Below are 27,324 nucleotides of genomic sequence, written 5' to 3' on the forward strand. Positions count from 1 at the left end.
TTTCACCTCTCCTTAAAGCAGCCTGTCGTCTGGGTACAAATATTTCTGTGTAGCATCCTTCCACAAATTATATACACTGAACAATTATAATGGTTGGTATAATAATTGTTCAGCTTCCCCCGATATTTCGAAGTCCCTGTGAAAATGGAAGGATGGGGGTCACAGTTGTAATTTGGAGGGCTGTGGGGGGGAGATGACTGTTTATCATACACATTGTATGTCTGAAATAATGTTCTTAATTATCCATTTTCTTTAATCTGTCTCTGTTGCTGCTGCAGTTTGGAAATATAACTGAAGGGTTATCGTTTTGGCGCTTTCATTAATTCAGGGTTGAATCTAAAAACTTTGTCAGTATATACTGCACTTAAAAAAAACCAGAAATCATATTCTCTTGGCCCTGCGATAGAACTGCAAACCTCCCTGTACATATAGTCCTCACCTTACAACAGTTCACTTAGTGCCATTCAGAGTTACAACGGTGCTGAAAAAAGTGACTTATGACTGTTTTTCACATTTACGACTGTTGCAGCATCCCCATGGTCACTTGATTGACTTTCGGATGCTTGACAACTGACTCACATTTATGACGGTTGCAGTGTCTCGGGGTCCTGCGGAGACCTTCTGCGACCAGCCAAGCCAAGTCAATGGGGAAACCAGATTCACTTAACAACCATGTTATTAATTTAACAACTGCAGTGATTCACTTAACAAATGAGGCAAGCAAAATCGTAAAAATCTCTGGGCAAAAACTCACTTAACAAATTTCTCACTTAGCAACATAAATTTTGGACTCAATTGTGGTCATAAACTGAGGACTACCTGTATTGCTGAACCATAGTTTCTGGCTTCCCGGACTATTGGAGCTGCTGGTTGGGGCTGCCGGGAAGGGAAAGGAGAGCCATTGGTAGTTTTGTTTCACTCCCTAATTAGTATTCTGAATGTCAAGATATATGGGGAAGAAAATGTAGGACTGTGGCCGAAGAATTTAATGGTATAATCCCATCTGTCTACTAAACAGTAGCTCCTATTAGAATACACTGGGTAGACAAATGGCTACTGCAATTTGCTTGATACGGGACTGTTCAAATGGCAGGGGCTTGTTTGTTGATTTGTATGACCCTATTCAGAAGACTAACTCCTGTCCTTCAAGATCTGCCCTGGTTTTCAATAGGCTTCTGGACCCAATTCAAGGTGTCAGCGATTATGGGTGGTCCTCGACATAACAGTTTGTTTAGTGAACTTTCAAAGTTGTTGTGGCATTGAAAAAAGTGACGACTGTTTTTCGCAGTTATGACCTTTACAGCATCCCCCTATGATCATGTGATCAACATTTAGATGCTTGGCGACTGGTTCATATTTATGACTGTTGTTGTGTCCCAAAATCATCAACCTCATCAGAAGGTTGACGACCTTCTGATGAGGAAAGTCAATGGGGAAGCCAGAATCATTTAACAATCGAGTTACTAACCTATCAACTCCAATGACTCACTTAAAAACTGAAGCAAGAAAGATCGTAAAATGGGGCAAAATTCAGTTAAATATTCTCATTTAACAACAGAAATGTTGGGCTCAATTGTCATAAGTTGAGAACTACCTGTAGTTACTTATAAAGCTCTTTCCCACTATGGCCCTTTCTCCTTGCTGGGTGGACTGTCTTCTTCAGGTAAAGTCTTCCTGACTTACTGAATCCAATAGGGAGAGGAAGTTTACCTTGAAAGAAATGGGGACAGAGGAGGGGTAGGGGCTGGGAAATAGGGAATGACTTTCTCTGTAGCATAGTCCCCTGTCTCTGGAACAACTACTCCCCCACTTCCCCCGTTCTCCCTGTAAGATTAGAGGTTACCTACTTTGATGGTGTTTGGAAGATGATGAAAACACTTTTATAGAGCATTTGGGCTCATTTTGGTTTGTTTATAATTATTAGTATTTTTCATTTTTTTATTGGACATATGAATGGATTTTATTATTTTATTGATGTTTAATCTCCTATGTTGTAAACCAGGTAGAAGTGGAAGAATTAGTGGCTATATATTTTGGTAAATAAATGAACTAAATAAATATAGGATCATAAACTAAATTAATATTTCAGTTTAAGTGGTAATCAACAAGTCTGAATCATAGCAGCCAACTCTATTAGTGATAAGAAGATTAACCATCAAATCTGAGTGAAGTTGCTTATTAGTGCATGACAAATTTTGCATTAGTTTTTGTTTATTTATAAATCAAATTTATAGGCTGCTCAACTCACAGCGACTCTTATGTGATTTGAAGAGCCCAGCAGTGACTACAAAATGCAGTTTATTTTGATAGGTTTCCAGTATTCCAGACCAAGAAAAGCCTATGGCAAGTACAGAATCAGCATAACTATTTTTATCTAATAAATATTTATATCAGTTGGAAGGAATGTGAGCATCTTTAGTGAGATGGCTGAATTTCATAACCTGAGCGGTGGTTGTAACTCATCATACCCAAATCAGTATGAATGACATTATGGCTTGCTTTCAGCTTATTATCAGGGGGAACTTTAAATTCTTTACAAGAGTTGACTCTAAGGCAGAGGTTTTTTCCCCCCCATACATCACAACAATTCTGACTTACACCATGAAGAAAATCCTAATAATCTCTTAAGAACATCAGTGAAGCTATGAGATGGGATGGATAAAGGGTGACTCATATTCAGAAGCCTTCTGTTCTAAGGCTTGTATCCATAATCTATTTTTACAGAACAGAACCAGCAGCATGCCATCAGTATCTTTCCTGCTAGGAAAGTATTGCTGTCAAGTATCCATATCAGTAGATATAATCACTAAAATGTACCAGACATCATATCTCATCATTTCTATGCCAAGAGAGTAAATAGAACCATAAACACAACCAAATCATTATAGCTGTGACACCTTCTCTGGTATGCATAATAAGCAGGTAATCTTCAGTGATCATATTTGTTTACCTTGTTGATGCATCTTAAAATGCTTGTTATCTCTCTCCAGTTTAGGTGTTGGGTTTTTTAAAAAACTTTTTCCATTAAGAATTACTGGTAAATATCAGCGAATGAGAAGTGTTGACATGTGATGAAAGGAATAAGATATCTGTAACACCATCAAACATCAACCTCTCCCTATCCTGCATCCTTGGGAAGGCCACAATAGGTGGACGAAAATGACAGTCTGGCTGACTCTGTGATGAAAAAAAACGATACCGTCTTTCTCCTGACCCTTTGCTGTCTGTGGAGTTGGGTGCATATGTGGTGGGAGGGGCTGTTTTAAAAGCGTGAGCCCCTGTATTAGCTGAGGCAGCAACTGGATGGCTACACGTGAGAGCTGCAGTGGCTTTTATTTTTCTCACAGAGCAATTCCAACATGTAGCCGATCAAAGATCACTAAAAAGCCGCTGTCGTTTTGGTGACATTGAAAAAGGTGAAACCTTGTTTGACAGAGCTTTCGTTTTAGATGCTGATGGATCCGGTGGAGGAAAGATACTGGTCAAACTAAACTCAAGTATTGACATAGAGTGTGCAATTTTGGAAAACCACACCATTAAATATCAGCATCACCCTGTACCTCCCTTTTTTTTCACCTTCATAGAAGGATGCTGCCATGCTGTGGTACCTATGGAGCTCTCTATCTGATCCACTTGTTTTGTATTCAAAGCCTTCTCTAGTGTCCTGTTCTGAGGAAAACAGATAGTCCTTGACTTACAACAGTTCACTTACTGCAGGGGTGGGTTTCTCGCCCCGTTCCAACCGGTTCGGTTGGAACGGGGCCGGCGGCGTCCTCGTGCACGCGCGCAGTGCACGCATGCATACTAGCGCCTGTGCGATGCTCCAGCTGCTCCTGGAGGATCGCGCAGGCGCTGTATGCATTCTGTGCATGCGTGGAAGCGCAGAACTTGTCAAAATCGGGTAAGAAACGTGGGCGGGCGGGTGGATCCTTCGGCGTTCCCGGAAGTTACTTACTTCCGGGTTCGCTGACCAACCGGTTCGTGGGGACTGCCGCAAACCGCCTGAAACCCACCCCTGACTTACTGACTGTTCAAAGTTAGAACGGCACTGAAAAAAACCTGACCTAATACCATTGTTCACACTTATGACCATTGCAGCAGTCCCATGGTCACGTCATCAAAATTCAGATGCTTGGCAACTGGTTTATATTTATGATGGTTGCGGTGTCCCGAGATCACGTCATCCCTTTTTTGCAACAAGCAAAGTCGGCAAGGAAGCCAAGTTCACTTAACGACTGTGTTAATTACTTAACAACTCCAGTGATTCACTTAACAACCGTGGCAAGAAAAGTCATAAAATGGAACAAAAATCATTTAGCAAATGTCTCACTTAGCAACATCGACTTTGGGCTCAGTTGTGGTCGTAAGTTGAGGGCTACCTGTACTAAGCAATATTCAGACCACGAACTCCCTCCATGCAGGATGTGATTCTGATTCTTCAGCACCTGCTCTAATGTCATTGCTACTACACCAGTTTCTAATTGTTTTCTTTCTGTCACCCAACACAGATGCACAACAAAGTGCCACCGTGCCCATTCCTGTGCCTGGCTCTGGTTCTGACCTGCTCCCCCACTTCCTGCTAGAACCTGACGATGTTTATATTGTCAAAAACAAACCTGTGACTTTGACCTGCAAGGCCGTGCCGGCCACCCAAATTTACTTCAAATGCAACGGTGAATGGGTGCACCAGGGTGACCACATCATACAGCGCAGCAAGGATAAGAGCACCGGTGAGTGCTGAAAGGGCATTGAGGCAGTCTATCAAAGAGAAGGAAAAGGATAGCTAGGTGGGACGTGTAAACGTTGAGCTGAGTAACATAAGGAAATCTGTTGGGTATCAGCATATGTTAAATTTAGCAGCTTCTCTTGTTTTCTGCACACGTATTACACTTCTGTAGAGTTGTGATATGTCTCTAAACTCTTTTCGGAGCCCCTGTAAGCAATTAAATTTTCTCCCCCCCCCCTTTTTTTTTTGCTCTTTGATGTTTTGGCAGGCCTACCCCTCATGGAGGTACGGATAGATATCTCAAGGCAGCAAGTGGAGAAGATCTTTGGCTTGGAAGAGTACTGGTGCCAGTGTGTGGCCTGGAGTTCCTCCGGCACCACCAAAAGCCAGAAGGCCTTTGTGCGCATTGCGTGTGAGTGATTTCCCCATCCGTACTCTTTCTCCTTCAATTCTCCTGGATGTTTTCCCATCCATTTGCCAGTGGACTCTTTGGCTCCAGGGAGGAACAGCCATGGCACAAGTGCTAGGTGCACACTAAGGATCCCGGGTGCAACAGTGGCACTGCCAGGGACCAGATGAGTCTGTGCCACTAAAGAAGCAGCCTGGCATGATGGGGAGTCTGTATTATTGTCATTACACCACTCTGAGTTTCTTTTCTTTCTAGACTTGAGGAAGAATTTTGAGCAGGAGCCAGTGGCCAAAGACGTCTCCCTTGAGCAGGGAATTGTGCTGCCTTGCCGCCCTCCAGAGGGGATTCCACCTGCTGAAGTGAGTACTGCACATAACCTTCTTATTTTTGGCCAATCTGAGTAAATTATTGAAAGTCCAGTTGATGCAATAAATCCCAAGCATCTGATGGGACCACCAGATAGGATGCCAGAACTTTCCTCTTGCCTTTGGCATGTGCAGCTCCTGCCAGTCACCTAGGCTGGGTACTTGGTGTGCATCCTATTTGCATATTCCCCACCTGCTGTTTGGCAATCTGCAGCTTCTCCCTTCTTTAAGCTCCCTTGCATTGCCTCTATCCCTCCCTTAGTCAATGTCTGTACATGTTTTCTTTTGGAACCCATTTCAGCCACTATATTTTAAGGCTTCTGACCCAATAGCAGTAGCACGATAGCACTTAGACTTATATACTGCTTCATAGTGAGTTTACAGCCCTCTCTAAGTGATTTACAGAGTCAGCATAATATTGGCCCCAACAATCTGGGTCCTCATTTAACCCACCTGGGAAAGATGGAAGGCTAAGTCAACCTTGAGCCTGGTGAGATTTGAACTGCCGAACTGCAGCTAGCAGTCAGCTGAAATAGCCTGCAGTACTGCACTCCAACCACTGCGCCACCTCGGCTCAAATCAGAACCACGTGTGACTCTTGTGTTTTCTCAAGGTGGAGTGGCTGCGCAATGAAGAACTTGTGGACCCAACACTGGACCCCAATTACTACATAACGCTGGAACATAGCCTGGTGGTGAAACAAGCTCGCTTAGCCGACACAGGCAACTATACCTGCGTGGCCAAGAACATAGTGGCTCGCCGTCGCAGCTCACCTGCCGCCATCACTGTCTATGGTAGGACCTCTTCAGGGAATAGGGAGGGTGACCCTGAGAAAAAGGGGCACACATTGTTTTATAACCCCTCCTGTGCATGAATCCCACCCTTCTCCAAGTTTTGTTCAGGTTGCAGAGGAAGGGGGAAGATGGATGATAATAGGATGGGACACTTTCAGCTATTTTATTTTTTTCTGTTGGTTGTGGGGTAACAGTGCCCAAAATATTGAGACCTTGCTTCTACTTGGGTTATACTATACCTAGTTATTTTGGGGATGTGAAGAAAGCTTTGGAAGGAAGGAATTGTACTGCAGAGGAGGGTCATAGATGGTACCTTCTCAGACAAGGAGAAGGAAGGTTGGATTGTAACTATGACTAAGGAGCACGTTATGCTCTCGCAGAATACAACAGAGGAAAGCAAAATGACCCTTTCCCTGTTCCTCTTAAGTGTTTGCCCCTCTGCTTGTGACGCCTCTGCATATCCCCATGTTTTCCTGTGTATTCTCCCCAAACTGTTCATACACACAAATGCACCAAGGAATCCGGAATTCTGGAGCCAGCAAGACAATGAAAAGGCTTGGCTACCCCTCTAGCCCTGAAAGGAACTCTGCTCCCAATGGGGGTGGCAAGCTCACTCTCCCGACCAGCTCTCCCAGGGCAGTCGTTGCAAGCTCTAGCTGATGCTGTCCCTTCCCCCCAGTGAATGGAGGCTGGTCGACGTGGACGGACTGGTCAGCCTGCAGCACCAGCTGTGGACGGGGCTGGCAGAAGCGGAGCCGGAGCTGCACCAACCCAGCGCCACTCAACGGGGGGGCCTTCTGTGAGGGCCAGAATGTGCAGAAAAGTTCCTGCGCCACCCTGTGCCCAGGTACTGCCCCTGCCACCCCGTGGGCCTGCTCCCATGGTTCAGTTTGCTGTGCTCCTTAGACTCCGAGCCCCTCACCCAAACCCCTGCCCAGGACAGTGGAGAAATGCTTAAGAAGCCGACATATGTGAAGCCTGTAACCATTGGAGCTGATCCACCCACTTCTGCTAATCTTCCTCACTCACAGTTCTAGACTTCTTCTGTGTTTCACCGCCATCCCCTGATGTGGGGTGCTCCCTGTTCACACAGTTCTGCTTATGCTCTGCTACTTCAGCCATACTTTCTCTCTCCCATTGCCCTGTTTCAAAAATCCAGCTGTTTTGATTGTGAATATGGAAGGATGCTGAGTGTGCCTGTGTTCAATTCTCGGAAGCAACAGCTCAAAAGCACTTGGTTCTTGCCTTGCTTTCCCTTCCCTCCCATTCGCTCTGCCTGTCTGCTTCAACCCATCCGTGTGTCTGTGTTTGTCCTCTCCTATCTCGTAATTCTTCTGAGGCACGTCACAAATTTGAGTAGAACTCTTCCCCCTGCCCTAGTTAGGGTAGCTTCGGTAGCTGCCCCAAGATGTACAGTCCTGGCCCTTTCTCTGCCAAGGAGACATCATAGCTCAAGAGCATTCTCATGGATTGTGAGATTGTCAGAGCGATGCCTGCTGGGATGTGGTGGGGTAGGGTGGAACAAGGGGAAGATGTAGAGTTTACTGGGGTGGTGGGGTAAGAAAACCGTTGAGTTAGATTTTGGTTAATAAGTATTTATACTGCTTCCTTCTAACTGGCAGTGCCTGGTGGTTGGTCAGCCTGGAGCTTGTGGTCAGTATGTGGTGCTGACTGCACACATTGGCGCAGCCGTGAATGCTCTGATCCAGTGCCTCGTAATGGTGGGGATGAGTGCCAGGGGCCTGAACTGGAGACCCGCAACTGCACCAGTGAATTGTGCACACATGGTGAGTTCCTGCCTCTTTCTTCATCTTTGGGAACAACTTAGACTGCTGCTGCTAGAGATGTAAAGGATGTGGTGAGCTGGGTAGCAAATTTCATATTGCCGAGAAAAAAAAAAGCATAATCAGAGAGGGGAGATAGGACCAAATAACACTTGCCTATACTAATTTATATGTATGCTTACATACTTACAGTTTAAACACATAAAACGCACCTTGTCATACCTGGGAAGACTGCGATCAGATTATTTGTATGCCAACTTTCCAAATGCTTATTAAAGATAAAGGCTTCCCTCGCACAGATGTGCTAGTCATTCCTGATTCTAGGGGGTGGTGCTCATCTCCATTTCAAAGCTGAAGAGCCAGCACTGTCTGAAGACTTCTCCGTGGTCATGTGGCCGGCATGACTAAATGCTGAAGACGCATGGAACTCTGTTACCTTCCCACCAAAGGTGGTTCCAATTTTTCTACTTGCATTTTTACATGCTTTTGAACTGCTGGTTGGCAGAAGCTGGGACAAGTAACAGGAGCGCGCTCCATTACGCAGCACTAGGGATTTGAACCGCCTAACTGCCGACCTTTCTGATCAACAAGCTCAGCGTTTTAGCCACTGAGCCACCATGTCCCTTTTAAATGTTTATTACTAATGGGCAATTAATAGATCATCAAATTGTTGATGGAAAATTTCTTTTTTTTTTAAAAAATATAATTTTTATTAAACATTATTACCTTTAAAAAACAGAAAGAAAAATACAACAACATAAGAAAGACAAATCATACATAACAATATAAAGTAAATATACAGCCTTTTGTATCGGCATTCATTAGTTATACATTTTTTTAAAGCGTAAAACATACAGATACAAATACCGTTTTAAACATACAACCCCCCCCCCCCCCCCCCCGCGGTGACAGTCATTCACAGCCCAACTTTTTCTTTCCTTCCTCATTGTTAGGTCTCTAAGCCACATCTTCTCATTGCAAAGTTCAGGGATCTATTACAGTACCCATGTTAACTTTCCCCATTTTAAGTCCCTGCTGTTCTCCTTGTCGCCCACATATACCATAGGTTCCAGCTAAGATAATGTTCCGTTTCTCCTTTGTCCCTCAGCCAACCTGTCATTCTGTCCATTTCTGCACATTCATAGATCTTTTTAATTATAGCATCTTCCGACGGTATGGTAGTGGATTTCCAAAATTGTGCATAGGTTATTCTTGCGGCCACAATTATATGCAGGCTCAAATGCCATATTGAACTACTTATGTTCTCTGGTTTAATGCTTAGTAGAAGGTTCTCGGGTCTCCATTCCATGTTTGCCCCGGTAACCTCTTTTAACCATTTTTTAATCCTTTTCCAATATTTCGTGGCCTCAGTACAGGACCACCAAATATGGTAGAATGTGCCATCCTTTCTTCCACATTTCCAACACAATGGAGATAACCCAGGGAACATCTTGGCTAACCCCGTTGGGGGGAAGTGCCACCTATAAACCATCTTGTATATGTTTTCTTTGAATGCAGTAGATGTTGTAAGTTTAATGGTCTTACTCCATAGATCCCACCATTTGCCCATTTCAATTTCATAGCCCAGGTTTCTCTCCCATGCTATTAGAAGGCTTTTGTCCATCTCTTCATTAGCATCTTGGCAGGTCAAAAATTGGTAAATCTTCGATAACATTTTCTTGTCTCCACCAAACAAGATCTTATCTAGCCCCTGAGGGTTTGGGTAGATCCCAAAACGTGCCTTATCACTTTTAAACCTGTTTCTAACCTGTAAATATTCCCACCATTTCAAATTTTTGCCCTGTTGCTCTAATTCCATCTTTGTTTTCATGTTGCCATCTTCTGACATGATGTCTTTATATGTTATGTTTCTTGTCCAATTAAATACACTCGGATGCGTTAAGGCCTCTAATGGTGCCAACCAGCACGGAACCCTAAGATAGTATTTTTTCCTCATTTTTTCCCAGACCCCCATCAAAATCTTCCGAATATAATGTCCCATGAAGTACCTATGGGGGGTATCTCTTTCTTGCCAGAGGGAGGCATGCCATCCCTGGGGGAGGTCATGTCCCTCTATAGCCAATAGGCGCCTTCTACTCAACATCACCCAATCTTTCACCCATGTCATGATTGCTGCGTTATAGTATGCTTCCCAGTTGGGTACTCCAAAGCCTCCCAGTTCTCTGCGTTTTTGCAATGTTTGGGCTTTGATTCGTGCTTTCTTGCCTTGCCATATAAACTGTGTCACTATTGTCTCCAAAGATTTTAAAAAAAAATTGTCCAATTTAGTTGGTGCCGTTTGAAACAAAAACAAAAATTTTGGTAATACATATGTCTTGACTGTCGCAATCCTGCCCATCAGAGACGGGATGGGAAATTTCAAGGGCCCAAATTCCTCTTCTTTAGAAACAGGCAGCACACCCTCACAGTCAGACTAGCGGATGCCTTCAAACAGAACTCAGCCCTCTTGGATAGAGGCAGGGAGTGTTCTGAATGTTGGAAAACCCCTTCAGGAGGCAGGAGGCTGACCAGGGTCTCCCCCTGAGGTTTGCTCTGAGTGGCTGGACATTCAGATTGAGATATCAGGGCAGCCAAGCCTATCAGCTCTAGTCCGCCTACCCACTCACGCAGGAAGCAGCAGCAGCTCATTGCCCTTTGCAGACCGATTCTCTGCTGCCTAGTTTAACATGAGCTTGTTGGCCATAGGCAATAAAGTAAGGACCCGCCTTAATTGTGGCCACCCCTGCCACCCCAGCACATCCCCCTCTTCTCTCATTCCCAAGACGACAGTTCAGAATTGCCTCCCAAAAGGTGAGCTCCTTGTTTGAAGCCTGGTGTGCCACCCTAGAGAATAGCCAGTTGGACTGCAGGAGGGAGAGCTCTGTGCAGGCACAAAGAAGAGGAAGAGTGAGTGACAGGCCCCATCCTGGCTCATTAACTAACTAGCTTGCTAGGTCTCCTAGGGCTTTTCTCTGCCTTTTATATCAAATTAACATTTTCACAGTTGAAGTGAAAGCAGTGTTCATCTTCCCTCCTGGGGCAGCTCATCCGGAATGTTTGACCTAGCTGGTGGTAGGGATAGGGGTGGAATTTAGAGGGACAGCAGGGCAAAAATTTAAGCCTTCCTTCCTTCCTTCCTTCCTTCCTTCCTTCCTTCCTTCCTTCCTTCCTTCCTTCCTTCCTGCCTGCCTGCCTGCCTGCCTGCCTGCCTGCCTGCCTTCCTTCCTTCCTCCCTCCCTCCCTCCCTCCCTCCCTCCCTCCCACCCACCCATACATTGCTTCTTAAACTATTATAAACTGATATTTGAATATCTGGTTGTTTTCTGTAACACAGAAATGTTGCTTTCTTGTACGATATATCCTCCTGCTCACCACTCCCAAATAGTCCCTATTTTCTAGGCTTTTGTTTGTCTGCCTCTGTGGATGTTTCAAAGGACTGTCTGCACTCATATTCTCTTCTGTAGTTAACATTTGGTTCATCTTCATGGCCAAACAAAAGGGGGCATGGGGAAGGGCAAGGAGCAAATAATCCATTCTCCCAAATAAAGACTTACTGCTTTTACTCAAAAACTACTACATGGAAATGGATGTTGTTTCTCTAAACCCAGTTTCACTTGCCTATTCTTAATGGCATTCTCTGCTGTGATGCCTGTTATGATCTTGAGATATGTTGTGGCATATCTCCACTCACATCTGAAGATAATTTGCTTGCTTGGATGATATTTGATAATCAGTATGATTAAGTATACTTAGTGATTTCAAGTAATAGTATTTTAAGCATTGTAATTCTTAACTATTAATAATTATTAATAGGCAGATTAACTTGCATTTTGTGGCAACCTAGGACTATGTGGTTCTGTGAAGTGGTTGTGATTATAGCAGAAATGACTGAGGCTTTTCTTTGAAGTACGGACAATCTGATTTTTGGTGAACAGGGATGGTGATATGATGAAAATTGCCAGGTTTATGGTTACAGGAGAAGGGAGATTGATAACTTGCTGCTCATTCCCACTTTGAGCCTGTGACCTCCTATCTCAGGAATAGGATTGCTGATTAAGATTGGCTTGGTGATAAACACGTGCAATAAGACTTTGTTCATTCACAACTTGGTAGTTGGTGAGCAGACAGACCTGGTTCAATGAAGTGAGAATTACGACCTTCATGGATAAACTTTTCCACCTTTCAGGTGTACCACCAATCTAGACTTCAAGCCAATGCTGATCTTGTTTGTGACCAAGGATTCTACTTCACAGGTGGCCATGTGTGAATATCTGTATGTTAAATTGGGGCAGAGGAACAAGTCAGGGATCTTGCTCACACCAAGGTCACCCTGCTGCCTGACAGAATCCCGCCCAAACTGCTCAGCCTTCTCATGGCACTAGTGTTGGAGTCTCCCTGCCTGTTATATGATTTTAATTTCAAGGTTATTGGATCTGTGTCAGGTAAAGCTTAGGTGTGCATGAAGACCTTGTGTTTGTCCAAGGAAATCTCAAGCTTGACCTGTATAAACAGCCACATGTTCAATCTTGCTTTTGCCTTGAAGCAGTGGTGCAGTGATCTGAATAGAGAGCTTGCCTCTCTGAGCCTTTTGCCATCTCATACACGGGTCCATGTTGGGTGAATAGAGTGATTATCCCAACGTGTCTTAGATCTTGAGTAGTTCCAAACACAGGGGGTTTCATGAGGAAAACTAGACACTTGTTGTGATTGTTTCTGAGCAAGCTTTCTTTGTTTGCTGATCCTGAATAGCAGGGAGCTCTGGGAGATGAAGTGACAGAAGTACACATGAAACACCCAGTGGAGGAAAAGTGAATTTTACTGAGCACAGGTAGAAGCTCAACTTGCAGCCTTACTGTGGCAGAAACAGAGGTGAATTGTTACAATTTCTTCCGCCTTATTTCATTGATAAGCTGTTAATCAATGGCTTCATCTAGGGTGAACAACCCCTTTTTGGAGGGCATGATGCTGGCCATTGCAATCAGTTTACACAGCACAGCATAGCACTTTTTCCGTAAAGTCCTTCAGATTTGCTGAAGTCTTGACTTTTCATGGGCAAAATGTGATGGACCGATTGGGGCAATATTTTACCATATTTAATTAGGTCTCAGGTGACTTTAGCTTACCTGTGGCCTCCTATGGCACATGGGAGAGCATGTCATGTTGGCTCCAAAATGTGCTTTCTTTTAGGTGGGGATAATGTCAACAGACCTGGAAAAGTCTATGATGTGCCACCTCCTTAAGAGGGTCTCTCTGGGTCCATCAATACTTGACAACTATCCTGTTTCTAACTTTTGTGTACAAGAACACAGCATTTTAGAGGAAATTGTTACCCGCACCCTTTTCACTCAGATTTCAACTCTGGGCAGGAATGGAAATGGCATTAATTGCTTATGTGGATGATCTTGTAATGGACAGTGAGAGTAACTCTGAGAAACTAGGCAAGGAGTCACAGGCTAGAGTCACTCATAAGTACTTTCAGACTTGCAACATTCACTTACTGTAACCTTACAATAAAGGTAGTATCATACTCATGGTCTTGGGTTCCTGTCTAGATTACCTTGAAGGGCTGTTAGATCTTTAGCAGGATCTTGGAGTCTTAGTGGACAACTAGTTAAATATGAGCCAACTGTGTGAGGCGGCAGGCAAAAAAGCCAATGCAATCCTAAATTGCATTAACAGAGGGCTACAATCAAGATCAAGGGAGGTACTAATACCACTCTATCAAGCATTAGTAAGACCACACCTAGAGGACTGCATCCAGTTTTGGTCACCACACTAAAAAAAGATGTTGAGACTCTAGGAAAAGTGCACAGGATAATTAGGGGACTGGAGGCTAAAACATATGATGAATGGTTGCAGGAATTGGGCATGGCTAGTCTAGTGAAGAGAAGGACCAGGGGAGACATGATAGCAGTGATCCAATATTTGAGGGGCTGCCACAGAGAGGAGGGGATCAACCTATTTTCCAAAGCACCTGAAGGCCAGACAAGGAACAATGGATGGAAACTGGCCAAGGAGAGATTCAACTTGGAAATAAGGAGAACTTTTCTGACAGTGAGAACAATCAACCAATGATACAGCTTGCCCTCGGAAGTTGTGGGAGCTTCATCACTGGGAGCTTTCAAGAAGACACTGGACTGCCATCTGTCAAAAATGGCGTAGGGTCTGCTTGAGCAGGTGGTGGTAGTGCTGGACTAGATGACCTACCAGACCCCTTCCAACTCTGTTAATCTGTATCTAAATGGAGGTTATGCATCTCTCCTAGATCCACTGGACTTTGAGTAACTCATATTGATGTCCTGGACAACTAAGGAGGCTAGTAGAAGGCATTGGTGTATAGTGGTTCTGTTCTTTCCTTAATATATAATCTGTTTCTATGAGAATAAGAACCTACATATACATTATTTTAATAATATCACAAAAGTTTTTCAGCTGGAGCAGTTGGGAGAGAGCAGGGAAGGAGGAGCCTTCCCTGCTTCACATCCCAATCCAGCATTCTGTTTGAGAGACACGCAGATTCCTGACTGACATTGGTTACTATTATAAATCAGCCACTAGTGCCCTTCAGATAATGGTAGGTTTCACTGTCCACATTTCCCCAAACAAGGTAAGTTGAAATGCAGCACATCTGAAAAGAATCGTGTTAGGGAAGGCTATTTAATTAAGTAGGGTGATGTAAATATGTTGATAATACATTTCTTAGGGGAATCTCTCCCCACACCCCATCTTCTGTGTTGATAGCATTATTTTAATTATTATGAAAGCTGACCATTACAAATATTCCTAAAATATATTGCTTGTTTTGCAGTTTCCATCTGAATTTCTCTTCCTGAAAATGTGGTCCTACCTTTCTAAGTTGAAAACTGAAATTAAGCTTCTGGGTTCTGGAGTTCTCATATTCTTTTACCCTTTTTCTCTCCAAAATGCTCTCTGTATGAGAACAGACCTACAGTTGCAAGGAAGCGGTCAACCAGGAATTTCTTCTGAACAACAGGCACAAGACCCTTGATGGGCCATATGTGATCAGCCCAAAGAAAAACAATGCACACCAGATCTCTTCCCTAAAAATTCCATTCCCTCGCAGACTCCATGAATAACAGATGTTGCACATCATGTCAATGAGTCTTAGGTTCATTCTCCTAGAGCAAATCCAATTATTTCCTACTGCATACTAAGAGCTTGGCACTGGATTCAATGTGCACCCCTCCTCTGTTCTCTTTTCTAGAAACTGGTGGCTCTGAGGATGTGGCTCTGTATGTTGGCTTGATTGCTGTAGCCGTGTGCTTGGTATTGCTGCTTCTGGTGGTAACCCTTGTCTACTGCCGGAAGAAGGAAGGGCTGGATTCAGATGTAGCTGACTCTTCTATTCTCACTGCTGGCTTCCAACCAGTTGGCATCAAGCCCACCAAAGCAGGTGAGTATCCATCTGCTCTTGGCACATTCTCTTAAGTGCTATATGGTAGATACTAATCCTTTTGGGCTCAGGAATGTGGATAAAGGGCAAGCAGTTATTTTGGAACCACATTCATCTGTAAATTTGTCAGGTTTTATTAGAGAGGTGGCTTTTCTTTCATTTTGTAGCAATAAGGAAAGATGTAACCACAATGCCTCTGACCATGCCTCTAAACTTTTATTATATCAGTAGAAAAGGAACAGCAGCAGAAACATGCAGGATAAGTACAGCGACAGCCGCTTTGCGGATGAGAGATAGACTGTTGAAGCTAGAGGATTGCTGGCATACAGGTGCACTTTGCTCACCTGACCTTTCTCTTCATCATAACTATACAAATTAGATTTGAAAATAGTCTTCCAATAGCTGAAGTGAAAGCTTTACATGTTAAATTGCAGCATGGTGCACTGCCTCCTTCAAAATTCATGTGTATCCTACTGCAGTCAACTAAAACAAAAGCTAAGCCTAAAACGGCATGGTTTAAGGAGCTTGCAGGCTGGGACGCAGGCTTCTCAGTTTTGAAGCCTTTTCATTTATTTATTTGTATAATAAACTTGCATGCCATGCATCTCACTGAAGTGACTTTAGCCGGCTTATGAACGTTCGTGATGCAGATAGGTTTTAATAAATCCAAACTGCATTCCTAACATGTGAGAGGGAAAGGAAAAAGGGAAGTGGGATGAATTTGATTTGGCTTACCCATTTTAACTTTCGTTTTCCCCACACCAATTTTTCCAACTTTTTTGGCATGCCTCATACAACTCAGATGGAAGTGCGGCTTTCAGGTGAAAAAAAGATCCACCCATTTTTGTTCTGTTCTTGAATGTCTGTCAGCTGGAAGCCAAAACTACCAAGGAGATACACCACCAAGACTTCAGAAGTTGCCATGTCAGGAGCCTTTATCATGGATGGGGCAACCATGCCCTGTCTACAGTCTTCCAAAGTCTTAGGTGTAGCTTTTGCAGATGCCATTACTTTAGAGGTGCTAGTCTGGGGAAGACGGATGTAGTTGTTTCCTGTTGTCTCTAAGCATTTCCCTAAAGAGGACACTGTGCAAAGCTACAAGAACATTCTTCTGGTTGCTCACCATCCAGAACCCATGCTAGGTGTTACTCCAGTCTTTCAGAACAAGTTTGGGAAAGCAGATTTTCCATTAGATAAAAAACATTTACTTCTGGTGTAAAGTAGCTACAGAAATGATGTATGTAGGACTTTTTGGTATATCTCACTTATGCTAATTAGTCAAATACTCCTCTCTTTGTCTTGGTGAATGCCAGATTAAACCATAGGGAAAGAATCAAATAAATGTAACCGGATGTTCCACTATTTCCGAGATAGGTGACATTATTTTGCTCTTGAGATTTCAAAGAGTCCTCTATACAAAATGCCCCCCCCCCACACACACAAACACAGACATCAATCAAGACAAATATTTGACCTTTTGGAACCAAGCCATAGAATGCACATATGTTCACACATATCGACAGTTTAGTTTCAGGTCAAGGAATCATCCCTTCATTACCCCATCCTCCCATATTGTGACTCATGGTCTCAGAAACATTCCTTTTTTACAGTCTGATAAGTGACAAGATATTAAAATGACACGTGTATTCTGTTGATCTACATTTGGACTGCACAGATGGTTTCTGTAAGCTCTATTAACCCAAAACTCTGAGTCTAAAAAAGGAGATTACATTGCATCTTTAAAAAAAAGCTGTCTTTGGGAAATAAAATGCATAACCTTATTAATGCAGAAAATGATGGTCTGAACAGAGATCTTTGTTTCTCGGGTCATTGCAACAGTCTGTTACCCCTGCTGGTTAATGTATTTTATGCAATACTGTCTGATGAGATAATGTTTTGTGATTAGGCTGCTACATACCTGAGGTGACTCAAAATATCCGCATTTGCATCTATAAAGTAATCTAGCTTTCTGCAATATTAAGAACGGGCTAAGATTTTCCATTCTGCCAAGGAAGATTTTTTTAAAAATGTTTTGTAACAAGATGTGTGTCTTTACCTCCACAACTGATCCCATTGTCATTTCCATCTTTCTATCACACAGATAATTCCCACCTATTGACCATCCAGCCTGATCTGAGCACCACTACCATGACCTACCAAGGCTCACTGTGTTCACGCCAGGATGGGCCTGGCAAGTTCCAGATTGGCAACGGGCACCTGCTTAGCCCCCTGGGCAGTGGACGCCACACTCTTCACCACAGCTCTCCCAGTGCTGATCCGGTAGACTTTGTCTCTCGATTCTCGACCCAGAGTTTCTTCCGCTCCTTGCCCAGGGGTGGTGCCAACATGGCGTATGGAACATTCAACTTCTTGGGTGGACGTTTAATGATACCCAACACAGGTGAGGGTGACAAGTAGAGAAAATATAGGGCTGGCAATATGGAGGGTGGCTACAGTGGGAGCAGCAAAGCTTTCTGATGCTCTGATTCTGCTCTGGATCAGTACTTAAACACAGGCATCCAAGGGAAAGATTCCTAGATTCCTACATGGAGAAAGAAACATTTTCATAGATAAACTCAACAGAAGAAGATACACTGTTTCCCCCTGAGAGTTCTTCTAAGGAGGGGATGGTTCATTTCCTCTTCCCTGCCTCTTTTAGCTAAGCAACCTTTGACCAAAACCTATTCTTCAGTGTCAGCTTGCCTGTGAAGTTGGAAGGCAGCTTGCCTGCAAGCAGTGTGGGTAGGACTCCTTGAGCTATCTTGTCTCTGTCTTTTAGGTGTCAGCTTGCTCATCCCACCTGATGCCATCCCACGGGGGAAAATCTATGAAATCTACCTAACGCTGCACAAGCAAGAGGATGTGAGGTACATAGCTCATTTCCTGAAAAACCCTAGAAATCCTGGGACACTTACCTATACTTACCTGTAATTTATCATGTCCACAACATGCGCCTACATCTCCGTTTTTGTAAAACTTCATTGGGAACCATTACAGGCCTATGCCCTTTCTGTCCTCTAATTTGAAACCAGGTATATAACCCAGTGAGAATCAAAGGATGCTGTGGGTACCTGTGTGCCAACTGATATATGCCATGGTCTTATTAATCTGCAGTCCTGCAGATAGACATGCCAAGATTTGTCTCTGCTGATGTGGTGGGTACCACTGTATATAGATAACATTGTCTCCTTTGATGGTAATTACTCTCAGTCCTTTGTATAGTTGGTGTTCTCAAGCCTACCGTGGTATGGCCTGAAATAAATAGTGATGTAAAATAAATAGTAAATTCACATAGATAGAGAGGAGATCTTGAAGCTAGCTTTCATTGAAAGGAGTGGAAACATTCCCTGCATCAAGCTCATAGGGGAAGATAATATAATAAAAAGGATACAACCTTTATTAGGACCACCAAGCTATTTCTAGAGGTATTTATGCCGCAGTGTCCATGCTATTTTAAACATATTATTTAATGTTTGTCTCTTGGCTCTTTGCAACTCATTCTTCCTTGTTCTTGTTGCTCAGGGCTGTGTCAGCAACAAGCATTGATAGGCTGCTGCCATGCGGGCTTGTTTACTTCCCAGAATCCCTTTGGTGCTATCTAGGGGCAGAGATGATAGATTTGATGAGGATGTCTAAATTGGGCCTGCCCTCAAGCATTCAGGTTAATCGCCTTCTTTAAAAAAGTTAGTGGAGCTGCCAACAGAAAGCACCCTGCAGGCTGCCCAGAGTCGAATAACTGGCTACCAGAGCTTAACTAGTAAACATGTCCCAATCCTTTCTTCTTCCCAGTTTCTGCTGGAAGAAAGATGCTCAGCAGTGACATTTGTTGCTGTATGGTCAAAACTCTTCTGGATTTTCTTCTTGGCAGAAATTCCCCAGTGATAATCCCTTGCTGTAACCGGGAGAGTTCTGCTGTTGCCAGGATTATTGTATTAATGCTGATCTTTGATGCACTTCCTGATAACTCCTAATCTCTAAAACCAAAGAATCATCTCTTGGTGTATTATTGCCATAATACTTGCTGATATTAACCCCATTCTATTTCTTTGTGTTGTATGTCTCCCTCCCTCTCCTTCACCTGAATTAATGGGGTTGCAGGTCCTGTTTCTTTTCTGTTTCAACTGGGATTATGGTCAAGAGAAAGTAGCCGATGACCGGATCATGAAGTTGGGGGAGTTCTTAAGCCCCTTCCTTGTATTACCGATGTTTCTCTCTCTTGCAAGGCTTCCGCTGGCAGGCTGCCAGACTTTACTGAGCCCCATTGTTAGTTGTGGCCCTCCGGGGGTGCTGCTCACCAGACCTGTTATCCTAGCCATAGATCACTGTGTGGAGCCAAACCCTGAAACCTGGAACCTGCGCCTCAAGAAGCAGTCCTGTGAGGGCACATGGGAGGTGAGGCCTCACCTGGAGTATGCATGTTGAGCAACGCATGGGTTGTTGCAACATTGGGACTACAGGTAGTCCTCGACTTACAACAGACCATTTAGTGACCATTCGAAATGACAACGGCACTGAAAAAAGTGACTTGCGACAATTTTTCACACCACCTTTGCAGCATCCCCATTTTGATCACGTGATCAAAATTCAGATGCTTGGCAACTGTCTCACATTTATGACTGTTGCAGTGTCCTGGGTATTTTTGCCGCCTTCTGACAAGCAAAGTCAGTGGGGAAGCCAGAATCACTTAACAGCTGTGTTACTAATTTAACAACTGCGGTGATTCACTTAACAACTCTGGCAAGAAAGGCCGTAAAATGGGGCAAAAATCATTTAACAAATCTCACTCAGCAACAAAAATTTTGGGCTCAATTGTGATCGTAAGTCAAGGACTGCCTGAATTTTATGCAAAACAGATGAATGTCATGCCAAATATACTACATTTAGCAATCTATAAAATATGTTAATATCCAGCAGCCTCTCCTGTTTTGTTTTGCAAAACATACATTGTTTCTAAGTAGTTCCCAACACTTGAGGCCTAACATCCAAGGGTCTCCTTACTCTGGAAAACAGCCACAAGAGTGGCTGCTTTCTTGATAATAGCCGTTCAGAATTCTCCGTGGAAAAGCTGCTTGGGGCCTATATTAATATATCTTCACACCAGGTGAAGTCCTTTTCTTCTCCTAAGTTTCTTAATTTAATGTCAAAATATCCTCAAATGGATATTAATTATTTAATCGTTGCTTTAATATAATTGGCCTGCTTTGCTACAAGAGGGTTTTCCCCTAAATCTCTGTGTTTTTGTTTCAGTGGATTTGTCTTCAGTGCTCTGCTATTATATATGCATTGATTTCTCGTTTTGCACTGTATATATGATTATTCTTCTCCCAGATAACACCAGTGATGAGGTACTCAGAGCTACTCCAAATAAATTAAGTAAACAACCAAGAATAGCACTGACTCCCCCCTACCCACCCTAAATGCCATGAATCAATCATTTGTCTGGTTTCCTTGGATATCATTTTAAGCCCATTTTCCCAAAGCTAGGCCTTTGCCTTGTTTTTCTAAAAAAAATATAATGAAATCTAAATTCTGCCTCAAGTGCTCCACTGTATGGTTTTGCATTTTTGCAGAGTATACACAGCCCTGTTACACTATCTAATGGGTTGCATGATCCCCAAGAGAGAATCTCACAGGCTTCTCTGAGGAGGCAGTTCTAGTTTGTGCCTTGCGGTGAGGGTTTGGATACAAACAAAAGGCCCTTGGAGCAACTGAATGTAATACAAACAGTGCGGATGCTGCAAAACAAAAAACAACAACCCACTCAGGCTTAAGTTGCAGTCATTACTAGCTAGACCAGTGAAGCACTGTTGTGACTCCACCTGTGCCAAGTGATATGTCGACCTGCCATTCTTTGCACGTGTTCATTCGATGCCCTCTTCTGCTATCTCTGGGATTGCCCTAATCTCACTTTCTCTCCCTCTCTCTGATATCGATGTGTATGTTCTGCTCTTTTGCCGTTCCTCTTTTTCTGATGTGGCGATTGTCTTCCTTTCCTACCTTTTTAGGATGTACTGCAGTTGGGAGACCCAGGATCTTCTGAACTGTTCCATTGCCAGTTGGAACCCCAAGCGTGCTATGTCTTCACGGAGCAATTGGGCCGCTTTGCGTTGGTGGGAGAATCACTCAGCATGGCTGCCTCAAAGCGCCTGAAACTGGTTCTCTTTGCACCCACAACTTGTACTGGGCTGGAATATGATGTCCGTGTATATTGCCTCAGTGACACCCGTGATGCACTTAAGGTACTCCATCGGGAAACACTTCCCCGTGCAGTCCTGTGAAGCCGCTTTCCATAAATCCCACATATGTTGGAGTACAATGTGTTTTACTTCTTTTCAAGGACTCATTATTTGTTCATTTGTACTTGAGTCGTTTCAGTACTTTTGCTCACGTAGCCGGAGCACAACTTAAATAAAACAATCCCAGCCTAATTGCAGGATTAAGGCTGTGCAGATCTTCTGTGGAGTACTTCATTTCATCAGACGGTGGGGCAGAGAGCCCCTTTGAAGCAATGCAGCAAAGCATAATGGCGCCATGTTTTTAAAGTAGTTGAATGAGGGTGCCTTTTGCTTTTATTATTATTATTTTATTTTTTATTAATAAAATTTATATGCCGCCCAATCCCGAAGGACTCCGGGAGGCTTACAAAAAGAAGAGGAAGAAAGAAATAATAAAAAAAGACAGATTTAAAATCACAACACACGCATTCGTTCTAATCGGGGCTGGACCTCAACTTAGAACTGCTTCCCTTAGAAGTGGTTATTTCGGTGTATATATAGCACACACAAAAGATTTTTTTTTTTTTAGCGAGAAGACTGGTTAATCCAGGCGACTGGCTGACCTTGATTGTAGAGGCACAATATGTGGTGAAGCCTTGTACAAAGGGAAATTTGTTCATTATCCACACAAGAAGCTTAATTTCTCCCTATGCAACTGTTCAGCCTTTCCCAAAATAACTCGTTCCTTCTTCTAGTATGCTAATATTTTCAATTGAGGAATTTTGTTTCCACAATGTAGAATCTCCAGGGTTTAGATTCAAGCTCCACAACATAACAGAGCTGGAAGTGTCTTTCTAGCTCATCCAGTTCAACCCCATGATCAGTGCAAGAATCCAGACTAAAGCATCCCTAGTGGATGGATGGCTACATTAACATCCAATGAAGAGACGACACCATCATTTGGGGAAATTTCTATTAGGAATCCTGTATTTCAAGCCAATGGTTGATTTAGCAGCAGTATGCTATAGACCAGATTCCAGAAAAGAGACAGGGTTAGGAAAGCATGTAATTTGTTTTATATTTATATTTAATAAAAATGGATTGAATTAATAAAGTTGCTCCCCATATTTAGTAATTTCCACTTTCTGTCCCATTAAGAATTGACTTTTTAAGAAATGTAGAAAAAAATTGCAAACACAACTTGGCTATTTATCGTAGGCCCTAAGGGTGATCAAAGATTAAGTCTCAGCTGGTTTTTCTTGGGTGATGTAATGTCTCTGGGACTAATTGTGACCCTCTTAGTGTTTTGTGGGTAATTTTTTAATTGTAAGTGACTTGAGTCATTGGGTAGCCTATAAATTTTATGAATAAATAAACTCCAAAATGCAAAAATTATAGGGTCATGATATATCTTTGAAGACTCAGGTTTCGTATCCCTTGCATATTCAGTCAACGGGCAAAACTTTCAGCCTTGAGAGCCACATATAATATCTACAACTAATTTAATTCCTCTACATTTAGACATGCATGGAATGCCATCTCTCTCTCTCACACACACACACACTTACATGTGCATATTTTTTTCACCATCACCACCACTATCTTCTCACACATTGTCCCTCTTGAAGAACTGAACTGTAGCTTAGTAACCATAGGATAGAATTTGCTTCTTTAATTCCTCTCAATTAGGCATGTCCTCTGTGTTCATACCATTACAGGAAGTGGTACAAATAGAGAAGCAAATGGGTGGACAGCTGATCGGTGCACCCCGAATCTTGCACTTCAAGGACAGTTATCACAATCTGCGTCTCTCCATCCATGACGTGCCCAGTTCACTGTGGAAGAGCAAGCTCCTAGTCAGCTACCAGGCAAGATTTCTACTAATCTTGGGGTTATTTTTATCCAGGGCAATACTGATTCTTTGTCTGACAGAGTTACTCTTGCTCTTTTATGCCCATATTATTTACAAAACTTGAACAAAGTTGTAACCACCAATCTGTCTAGAGTCTAGGAATATCACCTTCTCAAGCCAAGAAATTCTAACTGTTCTCTTTTTGCAGTGGTTTGAAAAGTGATTTGGAATATATGAGCAGCACACATCACACTTGTTACTACCTCCTTAAGTCAACCATGTTGTTTCTTGGATTAGATACAGCTTCTTCAAATAATTGTTTACAAAAGCAACATGAATGTATACATAATTCCCCTTTGAATCCGCATTGCTGAACAATCCAGTTACTAGTCAATTTGGGAACAGACAGCAGTTATGCATCTGCTATTTGGTACCAACCTGTACTTGGTTCAGCTGAGGCCGTTGGCGCTTGTAACTTCAGCCAAGAAGCCTTTTCACAATCCTTTAGAAAAACATCATCTTGTAATTTGCATCTGGCCTTTCCCCTTATAGGAAATTCCCTTCTACCATCTTTGGAGTGGGCTGCAGCCCTATCTACACTGTACCTTCACGCTGGAGCGACTCAGCACCAACACATGCCAATTGGCATGCAAAATTTGGATCTGGCAGGTGGAGGGTGATGGGCAAAGCTTCAATATTGACTTCAACATTGCCAAGGTAAGGGCAAGAATACAATGAAGGGAGATTGTGAGAACTTCTGTTAACTTCTTGGCTGGGTCTCCTGTGCTGGCAGAGGAGGGATTAGACTGGATGAGCTCTGTTAACCACACAATGGAACTCTGCAGGTATTTTACCGAGTACCTATTACCTATCTTTTGAATAGCTTTCATGCTCCTTATGTGGCTTTCTAGCTAGAATATCAGATATGATCTCATAGAGGTACTATGTAGAGGTCCTACATACTTAAAGAGTGGACATCAGAGCAGATTTGTGTCATGAGATTTTGTCTTGTATACAGTCCTTCCACCGGTCATGTTTTTTTATTATAAAAGCCAATACCAAGCCATCTGTGTGCTCAGAAAACAGTAAGTTACAGACCTGTTCTTGCAAATATTCCTGACTTCTTAAGTTACAGTTCATGAGTCAGGATGACTGTTAGGACTGCATTCTCATCTATATTATGTCCCTTTCCTCCTCGTGTATCATGCCCACTTTGTTGGAACATAGGGAGTGAAATGAAATAACCAGAAATAGGCTACCCTGTATCATGTAGGGCTTTGTAGGTGATAACTAGCATCTTGAATTGCATCTAGAAACCTACTGGGAGCTAGCAGCAACTCCCACATGACCTTCAAGGCAGTCCCATGTAGTTTAGCCAAGAGATGATTAAGGCATGAGTGAAACAGGTGCAGTTAACTCATTAGATGCACAAAGGACCAGGTTGCCACATGTTTTTTAAGCAGGAGCTATGAGTTTAACAGGAGTCTCAAATTGCACACTGAGTCTGAGTGGAAAACTGTTATCCCATCTAAAACCAAAGATGGAAATTTTCAGTTCCTGGGTAAGGAAAGCCCAAAACCCATACCCACTGTTCTATTGCCAGAAACAAGGAACATCAATTTAGTGTTGATTTATAATGCAGATTTTTAGCCATATTCTGATTTTTGTCTTAATAGCCTGTGTAGTCAATTAACCGTAAATCAGTAAGTCCCATGCCAGATACAACAATGGATTTGGTGAAATCAGATCTCTGCACTAATAGCCAACAATTAGAAGTGCAAGGAGGAGCCATATAGCTTTTTTGCTCCTCCCTAGCTTCATAAACTCTGGCCTATAAAGCTGGGGAACTTATATTTCATACAAAGAGGTTTCTAATAACCTAGAGTATATGGAGAAATGCTTGAAAGCATATGACTAGAGCTTGCTGAAATTTCAATGGCTAGAGGAGTGGTCAGAAAGTTAGACTCCATTTTTTGTTTGAGAAAGCAAACTGAGAGTCTATATGTAGGATCTAATAATTATCTCTTTTTCTAAGGATGCACGGTTTTCAGACTGGCTACCCCCAGACAATGAGGCTGGCTCTCCTGCCCTGGTGGGCCCCAGTGCCTTCAAGATTCCTTTTCTTATCCGCCAGAAAATCATAAGTAGTCTGGATGCCCCAGTGGCTCGTGGGGCTGACTGGAGAGCATTAGCCCAGAAGCTGCACCTTGACAGGTATAAGGATTCTTTCTATAAATGTGTACTAGTATAGAAGATGGTACTTGCTGGCACAGAAATATGTGAGCTGGGTAGTAATGTGGGCTTTGCAATTCTGATAGCTGGGGAGGTTTGCAATCACAGAAATGCTGGCGTTTTTTATTTGTATTTCCCTCTTTCCACAGCCATCTCAGCTACTTTGCTTCAAAACCAAGCCCAACAGCCATGATCTTGAACTTATGGGAGGCACGTCACTTCCCCAATGGAAACCTCAACCAGCTGGCTGCTGCTGTGGCTGAAGTGGGCAAGCAGGACAGCTCCCTTTTCATGGTTTCAGAAGCTGAGTGCTAAAGCCCTAGGCAGGGACAACACAGGCCTCAGTCTGGAGATGATGAGGGGGCACCTCCATTTCAAGGGTCACAGCATCTGTACTTGTCCTGCTTTGAATATGCCTGTGTGCCCTATCTGATCCTTGTGCCAAATTCAGCCAGAAGGCAAACACACTGGGCTCAGTCTCCAGAAGCCATGGAAAAGGCTACCAAATCCCTACTCTGCTGCTACCAAAGCAGTTCTGGAACTGGTTGGGGTAGGTCTGTTTTTCTACCAAGTAGGCTGGCAAGCAAGTCTGATATGCTGACATCTGGCTTGGATAATTATTCTAGAGCTTTCTTCTACTCTAGCATGGGAAGCAAAAGGAGAGGAAGTGGTTAGCACAGAAGTCATTGTGAGTGACCAGGATAAAAGGTAAGCTTTGCTTTGAAGCTGAGTCATCTGTGTTCGGTCCACTGCATCCCCTAGGAAGTCCTTTGCCATAATAAAGTTTTAAAAAAGAGGGTAGCTCAGGATAGTTCCAGAGCCATTTTTGTAAATGTTTGCTCCAGCCCAGGAGGTATCTGACACTCAGTCAGAGAGGGCAGCCCAAGAGTTGGTGGCTTGCAGACACCTGGAGACCCATGGGACAAGGAAGAAACAGAAGGTCAACCAAAGGACGAGGGCCTTGCTCTCCTGGTGACTGTATCTGTGCCTCCTTAGTCCTTGCCCAGTGTATATGCAAGGGATTTGTGCGTGTGCGTGGAAGTCTGATCTGTGCAGTGAACGTGTGCTGGACCAGGCAGGTCTATGCCGTATTGTGTAAAGATCGTTTTTTATTCTGTATTCAAGTGCATTCAAGTATTTACACTTGGCCTTATGTACATATCAGCGTCTCGCACAGGGTTTTGGCGGGCATGAATGTAAATAAATTATATATATATATATTGCTACATGAGGCTTCTTGTATCTCTCCTCATACTTCATCAATAGAAGCATGAATTCTAAAACAGGCAGCCAGAGTTTGTAGCTTGAAGTATTCAGCTGCTCTTCTGAGCACCTTAAGGATGTGGAAATGATGAGGTTATGAAATTACTTTCATATTAGCCTCCTCTACCATAGCTAACTGGATTAAGCTCTTTGGAAAAAAAATAATAGCCTGAGAATCCAAGAGGCAATGGAGTTTGGTTTATTTCCCTCCTTGCTTTGAGCGTGAATCAGAAACGTTAAACAAAACTGCAAAGATGGAGTACCACAGCT

General features: G+C 43.1%; 1 protein-coding gene across 1 annotated transcript; it reads left to right on the forward strand.

The window, feature by feature from the left end:
* Window positions 1-4,453: 4,453 nt before the first annotated feature.
* On the forward strand, window positions 4,454-26,449 carry UNC5A (unc-5 netrin receptor A). Its single transcript, XM_032239071.1, has 15 exons — window positions 4,454-4,730; window positions 4,995-5,138; window positions 5,391-5,494; window positions 6,114-6,294; window positions 6,974-7,141; window positions 7,917-8,081; window positions 15,304-15,492; window positions 17,594-17,893; window positions 18,272-18,359; window positions 19,716-19,884; window positions 21,498-21,731; window positions 23,426-23,575; window positions 24,112-24,276; window positions 25,595-25,773; window positions 25,941-26,449. The coding sequence occupies exons 1-15, from the start codon at window positions 4,454-4,456 to the stop codon at window positions 26,104-26,106; spliced, it is 2,679 nt and encodes an 892-aa protein (XP_032094962.1). The 3' UTR covers window positions 26,107-26,449.
* The last annotated feature ends 875 nt before the right edge of the window (window positions 26,450-27,324 follow it).

Source organism: Thamnophis elegans, chromosome 2 (assembly GCF_009769535.1).
Source record: "Thamnophis elegans isolate rThaEle1 chromosome 2, rThaEle1.pri, whole genome shotgun sequence".
Lineage (NCBI taxonomy): Eukaryota > Metazoa > Chordata > Lepidosauria > Squamata > Colubridae > Thamnophis > Thamnophis elegans.